The sequence below is a fragment of the Cyprinodon tularosa genome, unplaced genomic scaffold, assembly GCF_016077235.1.
Source record: "Cyprinodon tularosa strain WSP-4 unplaced genomic scaffold, ASM1607723v1 ctg290, whole genome shotgun sequence".
NCBI lineage: Eukaryota > Metazoa > Chordata > Actinopteri > Cyprinodontiformes > Cyprinodontidae > Cyprinodon > Cyprinodon tularosa.
In genome coordinates this window covers 110,892-134,734 of record NW_024038997.1, presented here as the reverse complement: position 1 = coordinate 134,734, position 23,843 = coordinate 110,892, and the positions used below count along the sequence as shown (strand labels likewise).

Below are 23,843 nucleotides of genomic sequence, written 5' to 3'. Positions count from 1 at the left end.
TAAAAAACAATTATTTTTTTTTAGATAGAAACATGAGATTCCTGTTTAAAATATCCTTTATTGATCTTATTTATTCTTCTGAGACATATTACAGTACTTTGTGTTTTATTATCTGCAAGCAATTATCATCAAAATATACAAATAAAAGCTTGAAATATTCCACTCTATATGTAGTGGATTTATATTCTATTGGTGTTTATTGAACTTTATCGAACTAGCAGCGGGCAGCTGCTAATCCTATTTTAAAAGTTTATCGGTGCTTTTATTGTGAAAGGGAATCAAGCCGGAGTTGACTTCCGATTTAGAGCCTGCGGAGTTAGGAGCTTTCAGAGGCGCTAAATTGTTTCTCCTCTACAGGCTGAACATTATGAGCGGGCCAAGTCTCAGAGACTGTCAGGTGAGTGCTAATAACGGGAACTGCAGGGAAAAATAAAAATAAATCCCTCTGAGACAGTTCGCTGTGAAATCAACCTGCGTTCAGCCACGTCAAATTTAAATCAACAGAATTTGATAAGTTTTCATTATCTGCTGCTTGTTTTGCTGACGGAAAGAATAAAGCCAAATGGCAGAAAGGCAAGGAACTAAGTTTTATTACTGAAATAACCTTTGGTTTACGGAGTGTTTTATGTGGAAATGTTGCGGAGTTTTCTTATCTGTTCTGCAGGCGTGGAAAAACGAGGCTCTTCCACTGTCCACCAGCAGCAACGAGGCATGCAAACTCTATGACGCCATACTTACACAGGTAACACACACATGATCCCTGCAGGCTCTGCTAATTGCATTGTCGTATTTACTACCTAGAAACACTCTTCAATTTGATGCATGGCTCATAAACCGAGGTTTGGAGACATTTTCTTTAAAACAGTTGAGTTGGGAAACTTAAATTCCCGTTTCCGGTTATAAAACACAAAGTTAGCCACAAATAGAAAACTGAAAATCTTCCCTCTAGTTCATATTGCTGACTAGATCTTATTCTGCCACTATCAGGCGACGATAGGGGGCGCTGTTTCCCCTATACAACAGATAAAACACATGAGGTCATTAACTATAGGTTCTATGCACAACTTCACTACACTCTGAACTTAAAGCAACTCTTTTGTTCCCTGTAATTTTTATTTATTTACTTTATTTTATTTTTATAACAGTATCCTGTCTGGCAATAAGAATAATTGTCTTGATGCCAAAAAGAGCCCAACAGATTTTCACAAGTGGAGCAGTATGGCTATCGCCATGGTGTTCCGCTTGATTTATGCATGTAAATTGCTTTATTATAATTATGCAGGGAGTTTTACAGATTATATGGACATTGCAATGTGAGTAGAACAGGAAAGGGAAAACAGAAAAAAAAGGAAGGAAAGATGAAAGAAAGAGGAGATAAAAGCGTGATTATGATAAAACTGTCATTTTCTACTGGATGAACTGATTAATCCAGGTGTGCCTGAACTCGGTAACCATGGCAACACACACCTGGATTAATCAGTTTGCCCTGTAATGAAATTCAGAAAACAAAAGAGCTGCCTTACGCAGGGCCGTAACCAGGATTTTGTAAATACCGATGTCAATTATTGCCATAAATCTTACTTGACAAAAAAATATCCTAATATGATGACTTTTTAAAATATTTTTTGGAAACGTGAATAAAGAGAGTTAAATCACCAGCCCATCGAGGAGGTGAATATGAACGTGTTTATTATAACAATTCCAAAACTCACAAAATTAGAGTATTTGTGTAAGTGAGATTACTATTATTATACTATATTATTGTTTTTGTTATTAATATTGAATTATTATTACAACTATTATTATTGTTACCATAATCACCATGCTTGTGCATAGCCCACTAAATGAATCAAATGACTCGCAATAATATATTGTGGGCTTTATTTTATTTATTTTTAAACAAATGAGAATGCATGCTGATCTTTACACCAGTCAAAGTCAGAACAATTTTCATCATATAGTTTGACATTTCTCTGAATTAAAAATAATATATAATAATAATAAAAAAAAAAATTAAAAAAGGGGAAAATACCGAGGACATGACCTCAGTGTTCTCAATGCTGGTTACGGGGCTGGCCTTACGTTCCGCAACTACTGGTGTTGTGCATAGAGCCCGTTAAGATATAGATATGTATTTTTGTATACACAAATGTAAACAAAAAGAAATTTCATTAAGAACAGACCTCGAGACAATTTCTTTTTTTTAAGTGCAGCCTTGAAAACAGTAAAAAAATACATAAAAACAGTAATATAAACATATGACTGTATATTTACAGTTGTAACATTTCAGTTTTTTTTGTTTTTTTTATAAGAAAGTTAAAAAGAAAAGAGTCGTATATCACAATCTCCTGTATCTCCATCATCACATGCTCTTGAATATTGTGCAGGTCTACTGATGAGCCTGGTGTCCAAAACGCTTACCTTTCATATAGAGGAAAGAAAGGCGAAATATGGAAAGTGTTAAATCTAATAAAACCATTTTTTTCCCATTTTTCTGTGAAAACAGTTTCTTGGCTCTTAGTGTTTATTTTCAATATGATAAATATAAAAAAATATATATATAAATTTAAACTCTACAGCCACATTCCATAAGTTACAATAATATTGAATAGTTTGTTAATTCCTTTAACTTTTCAGTTGTATTAAAAATATTGTGGAGAATTTTCTCGAATTTTTTAAAAGAGCCGCCCTCTCCACTTTAAAAAAAAAAATAATTCCTGTGCGAGAGCATGCACAAGCTCAGTTCTCCTCGTGCACGCTCTGTGTAAAAGTTGCTGTTCTCACAGCTCATACAAGCTTACTGTGTCCAAACGTCCTCCCTAACCCCTAAATCCCTCAATCACTATATAAAGCAGGGACTTTAATGTGGAATTTATAGTGAACTAAGTTTACTTACAGTTCAGACGGATGATCACTTCCCCGTTGTTCCACTGCGCGGTGCCTGCGCCATCTTTGTTATTAGTCGCCGCTGTCGGGTAGCAGCAGCCTATGGTGACAACGGGCTGCTGTGAAAGCAAATCTCATAATGCTTTGCATGGAGAGATCTCCCACAAAGCATTCTGAAATATATCTGCCTCTTCTGAGGCCTTTCTTTTCTACTTATAAACTTCGTAGAAACTTTTTTTCTCACGACCCTTGACCATTTTCAAAGAACCGCGCTGATACTGTAGCTTACCACATATATACGCCTTAAAGTGTGCATGCACAGAAAAATACAGCCAACTGTGGACGTGCACATAGGACGGCCTTACGTAAATATATCACCAAAATGATTGACAGTTAGGAGGACCACTCATTTAGATGAACCCCCGGAAATAAAGATATACCTCTACGCCCTTTAAGAAAAAATTTATTAAGTGAAGTCTTTTTTTTTTTCTGTTATGTATTCATTTCCTCTTCCAGCTAATAAAGAGCATAACATTTAAGATAAGAATATTACATCAAAACAATATGAGAATTATTTTTAATACAGAAAGAAAATTTGGATTATTGAAAAGTATTTGTGATACCACCTTAAAGGTTATTTTTTAAAAGGTACTTTGAGTCAGACAAAGGAGCCTCATTGGATTTCTAAAACATGACCGTTATCAAATACAAAGACTGAAAATAAATGTTTGAATGATTTAAAAGACAATCTCTCAGAACAGCATTAAGGGTAATATAGCATTGTAAAGATCGTGAAGCTGTATGGAACAGTGCTTGCAGTGGGAAAGCTGGAAAGGTTTGCAGCTGACATTGAGCTAATTTATCTAGTTTTTGTTGAGAGCTCTGCTCCTGTTTTTTTTGTTTTGTTTTTTTTTTTTTGCACCTAATTATAATAACTGATTGATTTAATGTTTAAAAATATTTTATATTACTGCTTCTGATGAGAAAATCCAATTATCATCAACTATAGCAGTAGATAATTAAGGACTGTAATGAATCCATATTTTGAAACTGTTTAAGAATTTTCCATTTTATATCCTGTCAGTATTTCTTTCTATTTTCTTTTGTTTAAAATGTGAAGGAGTAGATATGGTCTCCCTTCTGGAAAGCATCTGATTAAGGCCTATTGCGTAAAATAATTCCCTCAGAAATAAATGAAGTGCAATAAAGTAAATCCACTAAACAAATGTACTAACAGCCTGTTTTTGTTTGTCTAGTATGTGAAATGGAGAAATGATGACACGCTGGGAGGAATTGAAGGATGCATGTCTGCTATCCATGCAGCTGACCCTAACTTTGGTAAATAACTTATTTTATTCATCAGGACTGTTCTAATGACAGATGGTAATTATTTAAGAACTGTGTGCCGCACCATCTGTTCTAAACAAGTTAGAGAAAAAAACACTGTTCTGTTCTTCTCTCCTCCTTGCAAAGAATAAAACTCAAGTGTTGGGTTTCATTTGGTTTATTGCTCAAATGAATCTTTTGAAACTCTTAGTCAAACAAGTTTGACAAAGTTTTAAAACAGAGTTTTCAGGGTGAACAGAGGTTTTTTAAGGATTAAATTGAGATTCCTTCATAACATGAAAAATAAACAAAAAAACATGTCCTCCTATTGGATCTTAAGTGGCTCTACAAGCTACTGAATCACTTGTTTTACTTGGTGTATGTTATCTTAATTCCATGATTTGGTAAGGTACTTTAGTATTGGTTGCCTTGGAAACACCTTGATATTAAAACACGCAGAGGAGATGCAAAGCAGCTAAGCTGCACCAGGCTGAAAATTAAATTCTGTTGATTTGTTTATGACTCTTGCTTTTATAACAGCATTAAGCACAGTTACTGGAAAGATATTAAACAATATTAAAGCTCGCATTGCTACGCATGAGAGCAGACTTTATAGGGATACACGCTGTTTTTGACCTTTTTCTCACCTTTCATATACCGTAACTTCATCTGCTGTTTACTATCAGAAGCAGAAGTTAAAATTGAAAAGGTCGACTTTCTTCCAGTAAAAAGCTCCTCTGGCTCTGAAAATAAATAACAGAACCTTTAGAAGTGCACATGATTTTTCATGTGGACTGCTGTGTTGCAGAGGGGAAATTCAGAAAGAATAATTTATTTATTCCTGCAACAGTTATGGGTCATGTGATCAGTACCGGGCTGGAGCTGGTGGGCACGACGAGCAGCCCCCGGGTGGACGAGCGTCTGGCCAGTGCTGTGACGCGAACACTGGAGCTCGCCAACAGCCAGGACATCACTCCCCGAGAGAAACTCCATGTCAAAGCTGTGGAGCTCTTCTCCCATGGGTAAGGTCCAGCAACACTGATGCAGGAAGTGAGACCATAAAAGAGCTTTCTATTGGGGGTGTACAATTGAGAGGGTCCATAAAAATGGCAGGTATGTTACACGTAATTGATGTTGTGAATGAATACAGAAGGGTAATGGTTTTAAAAATATATCCAAGAATAATACACTCACAACAGATTCTTGACTGGGAGAAAATAGGTTGGTCAGTTTTATTTGATGTTGGAATATGGAAATATAGTTTTTATTTCAGGTTTTATTATTGAAAAAGCTGCAGTTGCTTCTGCCTTTGATTTAATAACAAAAAATAGAGCAGCAGGGCCTGTATTTATAAGGATTCTCATAGGCTCAATCCCAAACTGGCCCATAAACAGGGTCCTCCACATTAAGTCCAAGTGGTGGGTAGGACGACAGGACCGTTCAGCCCTTAAATAGGGAGTTTGCATCAGTGCAGGCTTGCTGGAAATTTCCAGCAAGTGTAACAGCTAGTGGTGGAGGAAAGGAGTTTCTCCAAATGTAAACTGGTTTGCTGCATCTTCATCACACTGACAGAAAATCACAGATTAGTTATATGAAAAAACATAATCATTCCCAAAAGGGAAGCTCCTTTTTAAAATAGTTTATTTCACCGTATACATTTGTTTTAAGAAAGGTGCAAATGTTGGGCGTCACTGTTGCGGTAACAACGACTGCTTTCCCTCTCCGTTGGAGGAAAGAAGCCATCCCATTCTCATTTACACCCCCCACCTTCAATTTAGGTGCCCTCAACAGCTCTCAGTGGGACGCCTGACCTGCGCTTTTAGTGTACACAATCCCATTACAGAATCTCCCAAAAAACAATTGAGTTGTGCAGAATCTAAGCTTTCCAACAATGTCTAACGTGTCTATATTGGTAAACATTTTCAAGTGTAATTTTCATGCATTCTGAGTTATCATTTGTAAACGCTTTAAAACAGGTTTAAAAAGTAATCCAGGAGTTCTCTTTACTCATCGCTTCTGATCGACTTTGAACTTTTGAAATTGAGACGGAAAATATGCCCGCTTTGTGTTGCAATTTTCTTTTATTGAGACATTTCATCACAATATAATATTAAATACAACCGTATCAATATGCTTTCTTTTCGTTGTCTGCCTCACTGAGGCTCAACAAAGTCCTCACTACTCCTGGTCTTACTTCACCTTAGGGGCCCAGGCTGCTTTGATGATGTTTGTTAATTAAACTGCTAGATAATATTTTATTTAAATATTTTCTTTCAGATACTATTACTAAAAGTTACTTTTAGTCAATACAGGCACCACGTCTTAATCACAGCAGTTTATGTTCTAACACATGTCTTTATTTTCTCAGCTGCAACGCTGCCCTGACCTGATATTCTAATGTTCCGATTCTCTGTGAAAGAGGATTAAAGTTTTTAACTGTTTTCAATAATGATTTTTGAATTGGGGAAAAAAAATTAAATTTCTATTAATCTTCTACATAAGTGTTATTGTAAGCATTATGAGCTCTGGATTATGGAAATAATCCATAAGACGTTTTTTTTTTTTGTTTCCAGCATTTTTTTTATTGTCATTACACTGTCACAAGTACAGAGCAATGAAATTAACTCTGCGTTTAACCCATCCCCAAGGGAAACACCCCCAATGTGGGGGTTAAGGCTTGCTCAGGGACCCAGAGTGGCAGTCCATGGGAACCCAGGATTCCAGTCCCCAAAGCAGGCATTAGCGTAAAGGATCTTCCCCTTTGGAACTAAGCTCATTCCTCCCAGCTGGGATACGAATCCAGGCTTCCTGTTTGCAGGATGGGTGACTTACCACTTGAGCTAGCCAGCTAATAAGTAAAGAAAGTATTTGGATGATAAAATTGTGTATGTGTTAAGGGTAGTGATTAATCTACATTTTTTATTCAATCCAGACATGTGGTCTCAATGGAAACCGCTGAGGTTTATTAATAAAATACGAAAACCAGGAACTCATGAATGTTTTCATGTTTTTTTTTTTTAAGAAAATTATTAATTTTGATGTTGTTTGCTGCTGAATGTTTTCATTAAAACCTTTTTTACCTTTTATTTTTTACATTTTTAAGGCATATTTAAGGCATCCGCTGCATTATTTTTCCTTGCAAATCACAGTAGAGGTTTCCAGTAGTCTGTTAAAGTCCCCATTAGATGCAGGATTTGTGTTCATTGTGCCACACGAACCGAATCGCCTGTGAGCATTTCAGAAATAGCTTATGAGGAAATAGTTTAGCATTCATGAAGCTTCTGTTTCCGTCTGCATGTGATTCAGTCATATGCTCCGGATTAACAGAACCCAGAATTCATGAGAGATTTCTTGTAATTTGAGCTTCTGTCCAACATCCAGACTTTCTTATTTTATCTTCATTTCCTTTTCTTTCTCTGTGGTATAAAGTGAGTTCTCGTAATGTTTAACCGCTTTTTGTTTTTTGTTAAGCTCCACCTGGGAGACGTTCTTTGCTATCCCACAGTTATCCTCTAGCTGAACAGTTCTCATCTTTCAGAGCTCTATTTTTTAATAGTGAGCCTATTTCTTCTAGGAATTATCCCAAAGCCTGTGAGGTATGGGAAGATATCCTGCTGGATCATCCCACTGACATGCTGGCTCTTAAATTTGCCCATGATGCCTACTTCTACATGGGGGCCCAGTTGCAAATGAGGGACTCTGTGGCCCGAGTGCTGCCCCACTGGAAGCCTCACATGCCTTTGTTCAGGTACCAGTTGCAGCACACAGAAGGTCTACCGGAGGTTCTATGATACAGTTCAAGTGGGATAATATTCCACTTGCCGGGTTTAAATTTTCCAATGACGAATAAAAATACATTTCCATTCCTTTAATTTTGATGTTTGTTTTTTATAAAGTTCTGGTCCAATTAAATGTGAGCGCTCCGGTAATTTTTCTTAACAAAAAGCACGATGCGGAATAATATTTATATTTCTAGAGAGGGAGGGAGGTTGGACAGTAATAGTGCAGAAACCTTACCTGTTCTGGCAGATTGTCTGCCTAACTTGCCATATGTAGAGTTTAGCTTCGCTCTCATGGTTGTTTTTAAGCAGGATTTATTTTCAACACACATCTATCCAACTCAAATAGCAGTTTTCTTGTCTTTTTAAAACAAAGAGTGAAGGACAACTATCTGAAAATAGGATGAATAAATTGAATCGCATTTTTTTTGTGTCCATAATTTTCACAGAGATTTTAAAATCATAACTGAATTATTTAATGTGTGAAATTCTAGTTGACACATTGCAATTTTGTAAATTATTATTTAAAGCGGGGTCATCATAATCATGAACATACAGTTAGCTTATTTGATCTGAGTATCTGTATTTCAAGCCTACTCTTTCTTGTTAATGATTAAAATCAAATTCTATTTAATATTTTCTGTAGTAAGTCTGTTTTTTTTTTTTTTTTTGTCTATAGCTACCTGAAAGGACAATACTCCTTCGGCCTCCTTGAGACTCGTTTCTATGACCAGGCTTTGAAAGTGGCCATGGAGGTGAAGATTAGATTTTCTCTTTTACGCTCCGCTGATAAAGCAACAGTGCATTTGAGACTGTGTGCCTGTGTTGATTGTCAGTCCACCATGTAACAAGAACTACCCCTCTACACCAAATGCCTCATGCATATAAAGCAGCAGTGACATGAGTGTCTGTTGGGGAAAGAGATTTGAAGGACATGAAAATAAGATTTTCTTTTCAGATATATCTGCTGCTTCTAAATGCCTCTTTCTTGTTCCATCCTCCTGTGCAGGGCCTCGCCTTGACCCCTGATGATGCTTGGTCTGTCCACTCTGTGGCCCACGTTTATGAGATGACAGCAGAGGTGGAAAAAGGCCTGAATTTCATGGAGAGCAGAGAGAAAGACTGGCAGGTGGTGTTTTCAATCACACTGAAGCAGTGTGCTTTTCTACTGGAACCTTGCTGAGGTTCAGACAGGTCTGAGGTTATATTTAAAAAGAAGCTTGTAAACTATGAATATTAATTCATTTTTCAGAGATCTGACATGCTGGCCAGTCATAATTATTGGCACTGGGCTTTGAACTTCACTGAGAAGGTAAGGACAATGATGGTTCTAATTTGGAGGGTTTGCTATGAAATTGACTGAAGTGTCTTAAATGAGCCTTAGTTTTGTGACTTCATCCTTTTTTAGGAGCAATACGAAGCTGCTCTGCAGATATACGACTCCCAGGTGGGTTTGTGTTGACTGGTGCAGGTTATGGACGCTGTGATAACTGGAGGTTTTAAGGTTTTAGTTAGAGCTGTTGGTTTCTGCTAACACAACAGTCAAGTGCAGTAATTTTACCTCTGATGGAGACTGATGGGACAATCACACAGCATTACCACAGGTATGGAAGCTTCACAGTAGGGAAACTCTGCACCAAAAACAGTAACACTAAATATTACACTTTGGAGAACAGTGGGTCACCCTGTATTTCTTAAAGCATGTCATAATTTAGATAATCATAGCATTTTTATCTCTTAAGTTTGAATAAGAAAAAAAAAATAAACTTTTTACAGGAAAAAGTAGATTTTTCCCAAAAAAAAAAAACTCACTTAAGGGTTGATTTTTATCATATTTTGAAGAAGGGTTTCCTAATATGAACCTTTAAGGTGGTTCTGATACATCTGGGTGATGCCATTTTTCAGTTTTTATCAGTGGTTATTTCTGCTGTACGGTCTGTCCAGCATTTAATTGAGAAACTAAAGCTGTATAGGAAACTGTCTTGGAACCGCTTCACTGTATTTTAACAGTCTACATGTGACTGGACTTGACAGGACTTTGGAACCAGCTATAGACTGGATGCTCATCCTGTTGGATTGAATGAGGTTGATTTTTTAAAGGGGAACACCGTTTTTTTTAAATTGGCCCCTTGATTTTACGTTCATGTTTATCATGTTCTACTCACCCATATTAGTTTTGTGTCATTTGGAGCTGTTCTGAAGATATTCGGTTAGGTTATATCTAAGTAACGTTTCTTTTGGGTAACGAGTTGAAGGCACAAACTAAACTGTTCATAATTTATTCTTTATGGTACGCCAGCATTCATAACATGTAGGCAAATCACTGTCACCCAGACATCCGGGGTTGTATTTTTTATATTTATATCTTTTAAAAACGCCGGACTGGAGTTGTGACAGGCAGCCCGGGCCACAGGCGGCTATGCTCTAACCCTTCTATTCGTTTGGCTAGCTAATCTGAATCGTTCAATTCCATTTCGTGAGCGAGATCCTCTGTGGTAGGAGCACCAGACATCTTCCAGGCATGTGAGTAAAATTAGCAGCAGTTCAGCGGACAGGAAGAATGAACGGTAGCTGGCACGCGCGGGTGACGTCATACACGCTCCGCTTTGTTTTTGAAAAATAGAAATATAAAAAATATAACCACGGATTTCTGGGGATAGAAATCCCTCTACATGTTATGAATGCTGGTGTACCATAAAGAATACATTATGAACAGTTTAGTTTGTGCCTCCAAGTCGTTGCCCATAGGAAGACGTTACTTGGATTACAAAACCGAATATCTTCGGAACAGTTACAAATGACAAAAGACTTATATGGGTCAGTAGAACATGATAAACATGAACGTAAAATCAAGGGGCCAATGTAAAAAACAACAACAACAAAAAAAGTGTTCCCCTTTAATAGGTAGAATAATTCGATAAACTGCTGATTCTTTGTCATCTTGCAGCAGTATCTTTGGCAGCCAACTAGACCCTTAGCATAATGCACCCATCACCTTGCTCTACATCTGGTGATATCCCAGTCTTTTACTTGGGTAACTGTACATCCTTTTCCCAGATTTCATTCAGATTCTCCAAGCTAGTCTGGACTAGATTGGTGAGGTTAGCTTGTTATAACATGGATGCAATAAGGTCTTCAATCTACACATAGAAAACTAGTATAATTGATAACATGATGCTTCTAGAAGGCCTTCCTAACGCTCTAACCTCAACCATGCTGAAAATAAAACTTTGCTTATAGTCAGGTCTGTGCTTTGGAACCGTCCAAATTAGATAAGCCTTAATTTTTCTGATGAGCAATTCTGGTTTCCCTTGTGAGTCAAGGTTAGATAATTGCAAATAAATCCTGAATCCAAGTTTAAGATGTGCGTGCCAAAGAACCACCCCCACATGTTGGTTTGTGCTTTGAAGTCCTATTTAGGATGATGGAAGGAAACAAAGCTGGATTTCTGAATCTTTGCAAAAACATTTCATAAGGTCATTTTCCTCCGCTGTGTTAAAAATCATTATTTTGAACTTATCGACCATAAAAGCTTGTTTTTCTTCAACATTTTTAGACATGAATATTTCATTTTGATTTCAGCAATACTAAATATTTCAAGTAGAGAGATATTAATAACTAAAAGAGAGGTAATCTTTCTGTAAAATACACAGACCCCACCCACTACGTCTGGCTGTTTAAGTAAGTTCACCCTGGGAAAAGTCTGTAAAATGCTAATAGAATTTTCCAGCTTTCTTTGATGTAGGGGATCGATAACTGTTTAAGAAGTTTTTTATTTATGATGTTTACTGTAAACCAAATCCGGTCAGACTAGCTGATGAAGGGTAGGCTCTTAACTATTTCCTCTTTTACATACATTTATCTTTAGACTTGTAGTTCAGCAATGGAAACAGAATTTACATTGATTCGAGAAAAATAAAAGAAAGCAAATTTAATGTGGTTAAATTTTTTTAATCAATTGGATTTTTGATGTTTAAACATGGTCTAAAATAAGATTTGTTCTGTGGAAACTATGTTTATTCAACTGGGAAAATTCCTGTCCATCATTGCTCCTAAGTAAATGGTGATATGCTTTCTCTAAGGTATTCAATCGCTGTAAAGCCTCAGGCGCCATGCTGGATATTGTTGATGCTTGTTCAATGCTCTACAGACTGGAGATGGAAGGTCAGTGTGATTTTATATAAAAGGACCCTGATAAATTTTTTTCTTCTACTGTTAGATATTCTCTAAAGCTGTTGTGAAGAATAAAATGCAATATGCAATTGTAATGTTTGTAATTTAATATCTTATTGAGTAACTCTAACATCTAATTTAACATGAGAATTTTGTCTAAAAGCAAAAAGCTTTAGTAAGAAATCTTTTTTATTAATATTTTAATAACATCCAAACTATTGTGGCAGAGTTAAGGATAATTAGGCCTTGTCTGACCACCTCAGGGTTTGTTGCAGGTGTCTGTGTGAAGGACCGCTGGCGGGAGCTGCTCCAGATAACCCAGCCTCACACTGACGATCATGTCACATTGTTCAATGACCTCCATTTCCTCATGGTGTCACTGGGAGCCAATGAGACCAAGGCCAGTCAGCGCCTGCTGGAGGGCCTCCAGGATTTGGCCAAGTTAGTTCTGTGCCATTTCTCTTCACTGCACACCTCACCACTGTGCCAGCCTTCCATAAAAGTAACTCAACCCCCATATATTAAACAGACTTAGATTAGTGTATGATGCAAGACCGAGCATAAATGCAGTTATGAATAGGACCACAGTAATGGCCTCCCTCTTAAGCAGATGTTGTACCAGGAGCCCACGTCTCTAAAGAAGTTTGTCCACATGGCTTAAACATTTTCTTTAGCTTATGCCATAGCAAATGACACATCTTGGTAACCTTGAGGTTTTTCTTTCGAAATTCTTCAGGCTGTTATGTTGTTTGCTTTTCAGCCATAATGCGTTGCTGTGAAACGGTATGTAATCTTTATAGATTTCAAACATTTAATTGCTTTATGACGCACTTAAATGCTTCAGATCATCAACATATTTCTTCTTGCCTTAATAACATTTTACCAACAATAAATTAGTCAGAAAATGGGCAGAGGGATAAAGTCGAGATTAAAAAAAGAGAAAGCAACGATCAGCAGCCTGTATATTGAGACACCATGTCTAAGGCTGAATCCAAATCCATATAATCTGAGCCTCTAGCTGCTGCCCCTTCCTCACTACAGCACTATGGCTCTGTAGCACCAGATAGAAAGATTATAAGGAACTAAGATTGTAAGCATGCACACTCCCGTTTCCTACCTCCTTCCTTATTGCAGCATTTTTTTTGGACAGTACTTTACAAGGCAAATGCTGATGCACTTTACCTTTGCTGAAAGAGTCCTTAAGGAGTAGCTGTTAAAAGATTGAGCCTTTTTTTTTTAATTTTGTTTATTGTTCACCTCAACTGAGGCAGCTTGGCCTGTTCCCCCGGCTCAAGCTGTTAATATACTGGACTTGACATTTATATTTTTGTAAATGTCCACTTTACTTGAGGTAAGGAGACATTAACTCAATTTAAATCAATTTAAAGAACAATCACATATGACTGTGTAATTTAATGTAAACACATACATAGAAATAACTTTTTAGAGGTTTATAATTAGATCTGTCATGACATATTTATGATGGGTTATGAGTTTTGGGTATATGTAAAGTTGTCACAACAAAGACATTTTAAACAATGTCAACTTTGCATTTATAGTGTCATAATTTACCGAATGACAATTAATGACAAAAGTCCTAAGCAGATAAAGTGTCATTTATGTCAGGTGTTAGGTGTTATGTCATGTTTTTGACAGTGTAAGTCTTATGTACATCCCTTCAAATAAAGTGTTACAGAAATCTGTTTGGGGTAAATTCATTATTGCAGTTATATATATATATATATATATATATATACTTTATCTGTAATGATTAGATGGTTTGCACTTTTTGGGTTTAATGCGTTAGACCCAAAATGAAGTTAAACATTTCCCTTTTATAGAGCAATGAAAAAATGTCTTACTATTCATTTTAGTCAGTAAAAGAACAAAAAACACCACTTTGGTTTGTTTAATATCTGGGAATTAATACATTAAAGGCACTTTGTTGAAAGTACCATTTCTATTCACAGGGAACCAGGCGACAATCAGCAACATCAGCTGGCTAAAAACATAGGCATACCAATGTGTAAAGCTATGATGGAGTACAACCAGGGCAACTACGGCCAAGCTGTAGCACTTTTGTACCCTCTGCGTTACCAGATGTTGGGGATTGGTGGCAGTGATGCTCAGGTAAGATGTTCAGACTTGGATAGGTTTAAAACAAGCATGAAAATCTCTCTGCTTGATTCAACATGCCATTTTCTCAAAGAAATGCTCAATGGTGTAAAAGTTTGCCTCAGAAATGCGTTCTTAGGTTTATAACCCTGCTTCATAGGGTGGCGTGAGAATAGAAAGCCTACTGCACCATCATATGAATAATAAAACTTACTGATGGGTGCTAATGGACTTGATGCATTGGGTGTTTCCTGTGCAGACAAGAGTTATCTAAGGTCCTATACTGTAGTGACAATATAGGAGGAGAAGAAGAGTGGATGCACTTTACATAGTATAGTGAGAAGTTTGCATTTACTAATGGTTTGTCCACTGCTTCTTACAGAGAGATTTGTTCAATCAGCTGCTCATTCATGCAGCCATGAAGTCCGAGAATAAGCAGCACCAAAAACTGGGAAGGTAATGTACAACTAAACAGCTATTACATATTTATTGCATTTAAATGTGATTCATAATAATTCATAAAGAAATTGGCCAGTTTAGAGCCTTTTAATTATATACCAAACCACCTTAAGGCACATTTCAACCACAAACCTTAATGTAGTTTTTGACACAGTCTACATGCTGACCAAAGGCCGGAGGGCCAGAGCTGAGGGTCCATCCATTAAAGACTTGGAGCTTTAACTACAAGATGGTTCTACAAAGTTTTAACCTAAATGGGTACAAGTCATATTGTGAAAAGCATGTTTTACTTTTTTCTTTGTTTGTTCCTGTTGCTCTGTTCACTGTCATAGGCTGTCAAAAACTCAACAAAAAAAGTTGAGGTGCAGCAAAGGAATGTGTTAAAGGTCAAAGCGTATGAATATTTTTGATAGAACTCGCACCACCAACTCATCTAAAGGATTTATTTAAGATTTGTCTCCTAAACTGACAAGCTTCTCCAGATTTCCTCCTATCAGTGACAAGTTTTCACTGTTTTTTAGATCTGTGCTTCCAGGATAGGAATTGATCCAGACATGCATAATAACACCTGTTAACATTTAATATCAACATGAACCCTTACTGATCTGGTCACATCCCGTTACAGCAGGATTTTGTTTCCTCTCATCAGTTATTGGCTCTCATTACAAATTAAAGTATACATTTAGCTGGAGTCTTCTCTATACTGTTATATGTGATCAATCTCCAGTATAATTTTGAGTGCGGCCTGTATGAACATCAGTATTTTAAGGCGTTGGCCAGGAGAGATGTTTGCTGCACATATCAGCCTAAATTTAAGTTTCTGTGTGTAATCGAATGCTAGAAATCAGATTGTAGGAATTATGATCCAAGACCAGGGGCTGTAATGTGCAGGGCACTCCATAGTATGGGGAGCTCAGTCAGAGATTAGGAGTAGAGCTGTTCTCCTTCGCACTTCAGTTGAGGTAGGTTGGACATCTTTTTCTGATGCCTTCTGGGTACCCCCCCGCTTGAGGATTTTTATGTCCAGCTTAGAGGAGGCCCAGAGGCTGACCCAGCACAAGCTGTGAGACCATGTCTCTCTGCTGGCCTGAGACGTCCCCCACTGGAGCTTGAGAGTTGTCTGGGGAGAGATAAGCATTGGAGTCTCCGCTGAGACTGCTGCCCCTGTGACCCGGTCCTGGAAAAGCTAAAGACAACAAGTACGAAGAATAGTGCTAAACTAATAGAGTTCAGGAATGTCAGGAAGGATTCTCCTGATCCACATTGTCCAGAGCTTTGCAAAAAATTTCTATAAGATTAGGGATATTTTTAGCATTATATTGGCCGATAATGATCATCTTTATTTGTTCTTGCAATAGTGCATTCCAATGAAATCTGTTTTCTGTGTGTAACTGATCCAGTAGGAAGCAGTGAGCAACTTGCAGGGGTGGGGAGGGGCAAGTTACTTGGAGACAAAAAGTGGAAGACTATCTACAACCCAGTGATGTTTTGGCCTCTCCAGGACACAAACACTATGCTCTCTAACTACTCACCAGCTACTTTAGGAGAACTGCTCCTTTTTTCTTTTTCCCAAGACTAATTTCTTGACGGTTTTCTCTCCTATTAGCTTTCTCGTATAAATGACCCTGATGAAGGCTAAGAAAAAAAACATGATCTGATAATAGTTGTTTCTTTGTACTTTTTTTCTTTTTCTAAAGTCTTTATCTCTTTGACCCTTTCCATGTATTTATGGGAGATTTTTATGCCTGTAGACTTGATGACAGTACAGAGATATTTTTAACTTGTTTTCTGGTCACTCTCAGCAGAGGAACAGTTGGGTGTTGATAAGTTTGGCAACTAGAAACAATCTTTTTAAACCGTGCCCCTTTTTATTTCTATTTTTTGTGGGCTCAGAGATTCGACAATATTAATTAGAAACTGGCTCAGTTTGCAGCCAAATGCCAAGTGGCGAAGAGGATTCGGCTTTCTGGAGTCATGGGTCTCACCAAGAAGGTGGACTCAGGAAGAGTAACTGAAGACGAGGCTTCGTCTGCTGTAGCAATAGACAGATAATTGGCCGCCGATTGATTAGAGATTTACGTAACCACATATTCCTGCTCCTTCCATTTGCTATCAGTAATGTTATGTTTGATTTGTTAATAATCTTTCTTGTTTAAACTTCCACTTTTTAACATTTCTTGTCACTGTGTCAGTTTATCAGTAAATGGTGGAAAAAAAGTCATATTTGCTTCCAAGAATCTCAAGAATTGCCAAAAAATTGGCAATCGTTTGAATCCCAGACTTTCTTCCGTTTACTGTCAAAATATTCAGGATAGGCAGTAAAAAAAAAAAAAAACCTGTATCAGTTATTCCCTGGTCTGGGGTAATGTTGCTCTGCTCTGTTTAATACAGAATCAAGCTCTAGACTTGGAGGCAGGGGAGTGTCTGCGTTTCCCCTGTGGACCTGCTAGCCCTTGATCCAATCAGATGGAAAATTATCCTCGGCTCATTTGCATATTTTTGATTAAAATAATAAAAAAAAGAATGCCTTTGTCTTTTTTTAAAAATTTGCTCAATTCCTTAAATCAATAGTTGCAACTCTCTGAGCCCAAAACTAAAAATTAGTTATGTAGGAGGTTCAGTGGTGTCAAAACTACACACATTTGTTACTTACCGTAAGTAGAAGTATAGATACTGCAGTTTAAAAACATTCTGGTAAAATTCAACTTCACCTCTTTTCTCAAGTAAAAGAGAAAAAGTATGTGCTCCAAAAACTACTTAAAGTATAAAAGTATAAAGCAACATTTAAAAGAAAAAAACAGCCAGATGCCACTATATGAATTGAAAGCTTCATTTTTCGACTATTTCGAAAAATTCTTTGAGATCGGGCCAAGGATGAGGGAGGTCTTGTTGGTCTCCGTCTCCTGATAGCTCTCGCCTGTGTCTGACCTTTAAAACATTTCAACATCTTTTTCTGAATCCGACATTGTAGCATGCTATAGACAATTCACATTTACAGTTTGAAGAACACCTGCTTGCTTCTGATGATTTCCTTTAGCTAACCAATGAGTGTTTGCGTTATATGACTCATCCAATTACACTAGTTTTCACTAGATTGGATGGAGCCAATGACCTGCATTGGATGGCGCACATGACGGGAAATAGATATTTATAAACATTAAACTGAAGCCAAAAATAATGAGTAACGTTTGTATTAAAAATGTAAGGAATAGAAAGTACAGATACTTGTGTGAAATTGTAATGATTAGAAATCAGAAGTAGGAACAAAAATAAGTAATGGAGTAAAGTATAGATACCTAAAAAGTGTACTTAAGTACAGTAACGGAGTATTTGGACTTTGTTAATTGACACCTCTGAGGAGGTTACATCTATAAATGGAAAACTAATCTTTGTTGGCACTTCATTGCTTTGCACCAGAATAAATTTTTGCATCTTGATTCTTTTCCAGCAGCATTTTGACCATTTCAATGTAATTTGTAGGGAAACATGATCAGAACTGTGTTTATCTGTGGAACTCCACCATCTGTGCTGTCACCATTTGGAAAACCTGTCAAAACGAAGCTTCTGCTCTGACGTCTACTGGATGAAATGCATCTGAACTACTCTAGGGTCACTGTTTAGACTACTGCTCACCTCTGTTTTCTCTCACATCTGTGTGTGCAGAGCACAGGCTCTTGATTCTTCCATTCTATTACTGACACCATCTGCACACTGTGTTACTCTTTCATTATTGATCGAGTTGTTCTCGCAGCTTGAAGTCTCCCTGAATCTTTGTTCATCTCTTCGTTCCCTCCTGCTGTATTTCCCCAGATGTCTGTTGGTGGAGCGTGATGCCGTGAGGCCCAACTCCCCTCTGACCCATCGTCTGATGCAGAAAGCTCTGGCTCTTCATGACTAGAGTGATTGCATCGAGCGCAGGCGGGTCCCCCATGAAAACATCAAAGCATCACTCTAATCAGATCTACTGTTTGGGTTTAGGAGACGTCAAACCCACAGGAAGGAGCTGGACACCGTTAACAAGATAGTCACAATTCTTTCATGGATCATCTTTACATTCCTTGGCTTGGAGCATAATTGTGTGTTACATGTGAAATTATGAAGATAAAGTGAAAATTCATTAAAATAGATTATGCACATTTATTTGCAAATTTGTAATTTTTATTATAAATGGTACCATTAAAAAGAAAAAAAAACAAGCACTATATACATTTGTTGTGCCTTTTGTGTCACAGGAAAGTGCATCGTATTAATTTTGTCAAAGAGAGTGGCATGTCAGGAAAAGGATATGTAGGTGAGATGTGTTTGCCCTCATGGGAAAATTTGAGCACCACAAACGTCCTTCTACATCTGCCCTCAAAATGCTGAGGTAATCTCCTTTTGGATCTGAGAGATCAGGATCTGGGACAGCACAATGCCTGCAATCTAGAAAACATCAGCAGCCACTTTAGAGTACAGAACATGCTCTCCCACAGCCAGCAACGAGCATCTCAAGGTCCCTTTGGAGGGATGCTGCAGTTCTCTGTTAGCCGCTGCCAGGAAAACATCTCATAAATGAAATGATGAATTGTCCTTTGCAAATATCTTATCAGTCGTTGAATATTTTTATGCATTGTCATGAATAGGGTGTAATATAAAAAGAGTAGTGTGAATGTGTACTCAGTTCCCTTATCAACCGCACTAAATAAGACGTTACCTGTCTGTGTGATTTAAGAGATTAGATGGTCTGTTTTTTGTTTTAAATAAAAAATGACAAAAAAAAAAGGAACACAGCAGGAAGAAACCAGGGTGTAAGTAGGAGAAGCAACCAAAAAGTCTGGGGAATCTGGAGGAGCTGTCAGGACCCACAGCTCAGGTGAAGAATGTGATGGTAAAACAAGTGGTTATTTCCAACATAGATTAGGCCTTTAAGCAACATAGACAGATATTTGGCTCTGAAGGAGGTCTCTCAGACTAAAAACAATATAAAAATGTGCCAGAAGCAGATCACCTTATATATGAGTTATAAGTGTATATGTTATATTTTTGTGTGGTTTGTTGTGTGTATATATATATATATATATATATATATATATATTTGTATCTGGAGTGTGTAACAAAAGTAATTTCCCTCTGGGATTATTAAAGTATTTCTGATTCTGATTTATCTTGAAGAAAAAGGCAGCATTATGCTGTGGGGATTCTGTACGGCCGCTCCTAACATTCAGTCAGAGCCACAGATATTCATGATTATACATATTGATGCATGATTATACAGAGAATGACTCAATTTAAATTTAGAGCAGTAAACAATTTATGAATCTGTGGCTCAACTTAAACACTGTTATGCAAAAAACTGCATTTAAGTGTTCCTTTTGGCAAACACTGTCATTTTTTCCCCCATAAATTCTAAGGCGTATAAATACTTTTGCAAGGCCCTTTATACTGATGCACCCATCAGACGTTTTACTTTATAATTAAAACAAGCCAACAAATAATTGCCGTTAAAGTGACCGATCTAATCAGTGTCTGCTGAACATCGTCGCCAAAAAGGCATCATCACAATCAAATTCCCAAAACATCAAAGCAATGACTGCACTAATGTGGTCGGTCTGACGGGATTTCTGGGAAACGCAGTCAATGAATGCAGTGAGAGGATGCTGTGCGATTATTTTATCTCATGTGTGCAGCTCCTGATAACAGCTTATATTATGTTATTCTGACTTTAGATATTAAAAGGACTAATTGCTGTGGGAGTGTGAACGTGCTGTGCAGCTGAGTGGGAGTTGTCAGCATCTTCCCTGTTTCAGTAGATACTGTTACAGCTTAATACTCCTTTACTTGGTTTACAGGCTAAAAATGCACTTTTAAACACCTTGGAATGAATATCTTGCAGTTGGAGTTAATTGTTGCATTGTGCCACCTTATTACTGCACATAAGTCGGTGTTTTAAATAAAGTCGTTGGAAGGGCTGACATTCACTGAGCATTTATTATAACATTGGCTTTTCTTTTTCTACGGTGTGGTAATAATGCTCTGAAAAGGCACTTTGCAGAAAGTTCTTGGGAAGAAAACAATACATTTATATTGAAGAAGTCTACTTTAGAATTGATGCAGAGCACTGGTCGATGAAGTGTTTCTAGAACTACTTGAACGCAGCAAGAAGCACTGCCTTAAAGGTGGAAGGTCCGCTCAATAGGTTGATTACTGGATGTTCTACCCAGCAAGCCTCCATTGATGCCTTCATTGACCTGTAGCTTATTTAGAAGAAAAAGCCTTCTTTTGTATCTGATTTCTGAGGTCTGGGGTAAAAGACTGCAGTTTAATCATGCATAACATGAAAGGTCCTTGAGTGTGAGGTGGGTTACCTGAGGTAAGGCCAGACCAAGGGCCAGGGCTCCAACCATCAGCAGATGGGACTCAATCCACATCACTGCCCTGTCTGCACAGCCTACTGGGTAAATTGCCTTGTCTGCATCCAGATACGTTTGGGCTTGAACTCCAAAACCACACATGGTGTTGATCACTGTCTGGATAGAAGGAAAAAAAACAGAAAGTGGCCTTGAATACAACATAAGCCTCATGCAAGATTAAACTGCACTGGGCTGTTGTCTTACAGCTCCTGGAAAAACTAAATGTTATCATTGTGACACCTCAGGCGGAGGCACAGAAGGCTAATGAGCCATAAAAAACAAAGCAGTCCAGGCGTACATAGTGAAGCACCAATGACTTGAAGCTCTTGAACCGGCCTGCAGATAAAGTGAATTTTCCATTTGCCACCAGCAGGTTGCAGCACTGCATCGACTGTGAGGCTGTTTAATTAATTGATTTTTTTTTCTACCATGTTGGAAAAGGTTGCTGTGATCCGTTTTCTGTGCAGCCTGATGTTTAATCAATAATGCTGTGATGGCTCAACATGAGCTCCTTAGTTTTCCTTCAGTCTTAGTTTTTACATTGTGCTGCTTGGTCTGCAATATAACTAGAAAGAGTTCCCACCAAATAAGCATTTATAGACAAAAGAGTTTCCTTTTTTAATGTAGACCCAATAAAAGCTGGCATGCTCTGTCATTCATGTACCTCGTACATATGTATGTGGACAGCCTTCTTTGATGCTCCGAGTACTGAATATCATTAAAACTCAGTGAAATCACTGCCAGCTTTGCTGTAGATTGCTGATGAATTCACCTCTTGCAGATCAAACTATGAGGACATGATGCATATGTTCAGACTAGTTGGATACCATCATTTTGTAACAGATATAATAGAAAATATGTGCAAAAATCTTATTAAGCCAAAGTTTTCTCAACGAGCCACAGCTCTGTTGGACTTTAGAGACAATGTCAAGCAAGAGTGGCAAAATATTTAGTTGTGTTCTTCAAAGAAGTGGTGATGCAACCTGGGGGTAAACTTGAGTCTATCGCTTTTTTAAAAATGGGAAAACTGAGATGTAGCGATACAACATATCTTTGATTTAGCATCTGACATCTTGCCTTTGATATTCTTTTTTTTATCAAACAAAAACCATTTTTTTTCTCCGTTTCACTTATTTTCATCTTTTCTGATGGAACCAGGTTTTTCATCCTGAGGCCAGTCCTGTGTGACAGCCACATCACCCTTTATCTGATCTAGACATGCAGCTGCTGCCTTCAGGCAAAAAGAAACAGTTCTAGTTTTGAGAGACTAGAGGAAATCTCATATTTCAATATGATACAGTTTGTGTTGTGGTCAATCAACTCTGGCTGTTTGTTTTGCATCTGCAGCCCAACGGCTGTATGGCACGTTGCAGGATAAAGTATAATACCTTTTTAAAAAAAAGTATAATCTGACCTACATGAAATGAAGCGTTTGCACTGAATGGAAATCCACTTTAGAAATACTACTGAGAATAAACCAGCATTTAATCAGCACGGATGACAGGAAGCATGGCTTATATGATTGAGATGCTATATAACCATGTTTTCACAAGCTCTGAAATGAACTGTTGTAGATATTTGCTTTATTACTGTAATTTACTTGAAATGACTCACTGCTTTTTTTTATCGATGCAAAAACAAATAATTCATTCTCTTCTGTACAGTTTTACTGGAGATTCTATGAAGTTTAAGGACCAAGCTTTGATTTAACCAGTACAGCATCTTTATTCTCTGCACATATCACTCTGTTTTGTTGTTAGATTAAATGTATGTCATTTTTGACATAGTCTTGTGTACTCATAGCAGAATCGACATATTATTATGCAGAAGAGCTCAGGTTCAAAGCCACATAATCCCCCGTCTACCGCCATATGTTCTTATTGGTATTAGGAGAAAAAGTTAACCTTGGTGAGTTTATTTCTTTTCATTCACAAAACATAATCAGATCTACTTTGTGTACTTTGGCATCTAGAAATATGGTTGTTTAGGAAGAAATCGGCATCTAGCTGTCCAACACTGTAGCATTCATGCTGTGATCTCAAGCTAAGCCAGGCTGCCACACATTTTTTTGGACATGGTGATCGAGCTTACAGCAGCACAACTCAGATACCTTACAAGCTGCCTCCTCTATTGCAACTTCTACATAGATGTCAGATCACCGCGGCAGCTGTGCCTTAGTGGGAAAATGGGGTCTTGCAGTTAGATGATTGTGCGTTTGATTTTAGTCCCCGTGCCATAAACTATAGTAGCTACAACTGATCGGAGGAAAAAACATATCAAGATGAGCTGATTTAATCTGAGTCTGCTTACTCTTGATGTGATCTGAAGCACAACTGTAAGAGAAGTGTGACACAGTCATTTCTAAAGGACGATATCTAGATGTTTTTCATGCTGTTAAATTCAAGCATACCTGTATATGTTGGCATTACATTTCTCTGAGGTTAATTCAAAAATAAGCAATTTTCAGAGACATGCCACATATTTGAAGGATGCATGATGCTTATATGATGTTTGTTTTGGGATGAAGGGTGTAAAATATAATAGATTGACAGGAGAAAGGGCTGTTATTTAATCGCCCTGCGCCCAAACCTTAATGATAAATACTGAAAATTAGTTTTAATCCTAATCCATGGCAATGTGTCCTAGTTTTGGGTCATTTTTTAATTAACCAACATATAAAACACCCTTGAAGCCTTTTTGAGTTATTAAGTATTCA

At 37.5% G+C, this 23,843-nt stretch overlaps 2 protein-coding genes across 5 annotated transcripts in view; one reads left to right on the top strand and one right to left on the bottom strand.

The window, feature by feature from the left end:
* Positions 1-256: 256 nt before the first annotated feature.
* On the top strand, positions 257-18,942 carry ttc38 (tetratricopeptide repeat domain 38). Its single transcript, XM_038290980.1, has 14 exons — positions 257-397; positions 665-742; positions 4,143-4,224; positions 5,063-5,234; positions 7,787-7,960; positions 8,671-8,746; positions 9,001-9,120; positions 9,244-9,303; positions 9,400-9,438; positions 12,074-12,155; positions 12,440-12,605; positions 14,135-14,294; positions 14,662-14,735; positions 18,549-18,942. The coding sequence occupies exons 1-14, from the start codon at positions 368-370 to the stop codon at positions 18,634-18,636; spliced, it is 1,401 nt and encodes a 466-aa protein (XP_038146908.1). The 5' UTR covers positions 257-367; the 3' UTR covers positions 18,637-18,942.
* tspan33b (tetraspanin 33b) overlaps positions 2,897-23,843 on the bottom strand; it is a 40,817-nt gene continuing 19,870 nt past the window's right edge. The window contains exons 7-8 of one of the 4 annotated variants that reach the window (XM_038290983.1): positions 21,083-21,244; positions 2,897-2,986 (exon numbers count right to left, since the gene is read on the bottom strand). In XM_038290983.1, coding sequence (XP_038146911.1) covers positions 2,912-2,986; positions 21,083-21,244 — 237 coding nt within the window. In that variant the 3' untranslated portion in view covers positions 2,897-2,911. Of the gene's footprint in view, positions 2,987-18,874; positions 19,161-19,816; positions 20,972-21,082; positions 21,245-23,843 lie in introns of those variants that run through there. The other 3 variants (XM_038290984.1, XM_038290981.1, XM_038290982.1) reach the window with 3 other exon arrangements.

Excerpts from the sequence above, each read along its gene's own strand:
- ttc38 (XM_038290980.1), top strand. The coding sequence starts at position 368 with ATGAGCGGGCCAAGTCTCAGAGACTGTCAG. Across the intron at positions 9,304-9,399 it reads CTTTGAACTTCACTGAGAAG|GAGCAATACGAAGCTGCTCT; the intron begins GTAAGGACAATG and ends ATCCTTTTTTAG. Across the intron at positions 12,156-12,439 it reads CTACAGACTGGAGATGGAAG|GTGTCTGTGTGAAGGACCGC; the intron begins GTCAGTGTGATT and ends GGTTTGTTGCAG.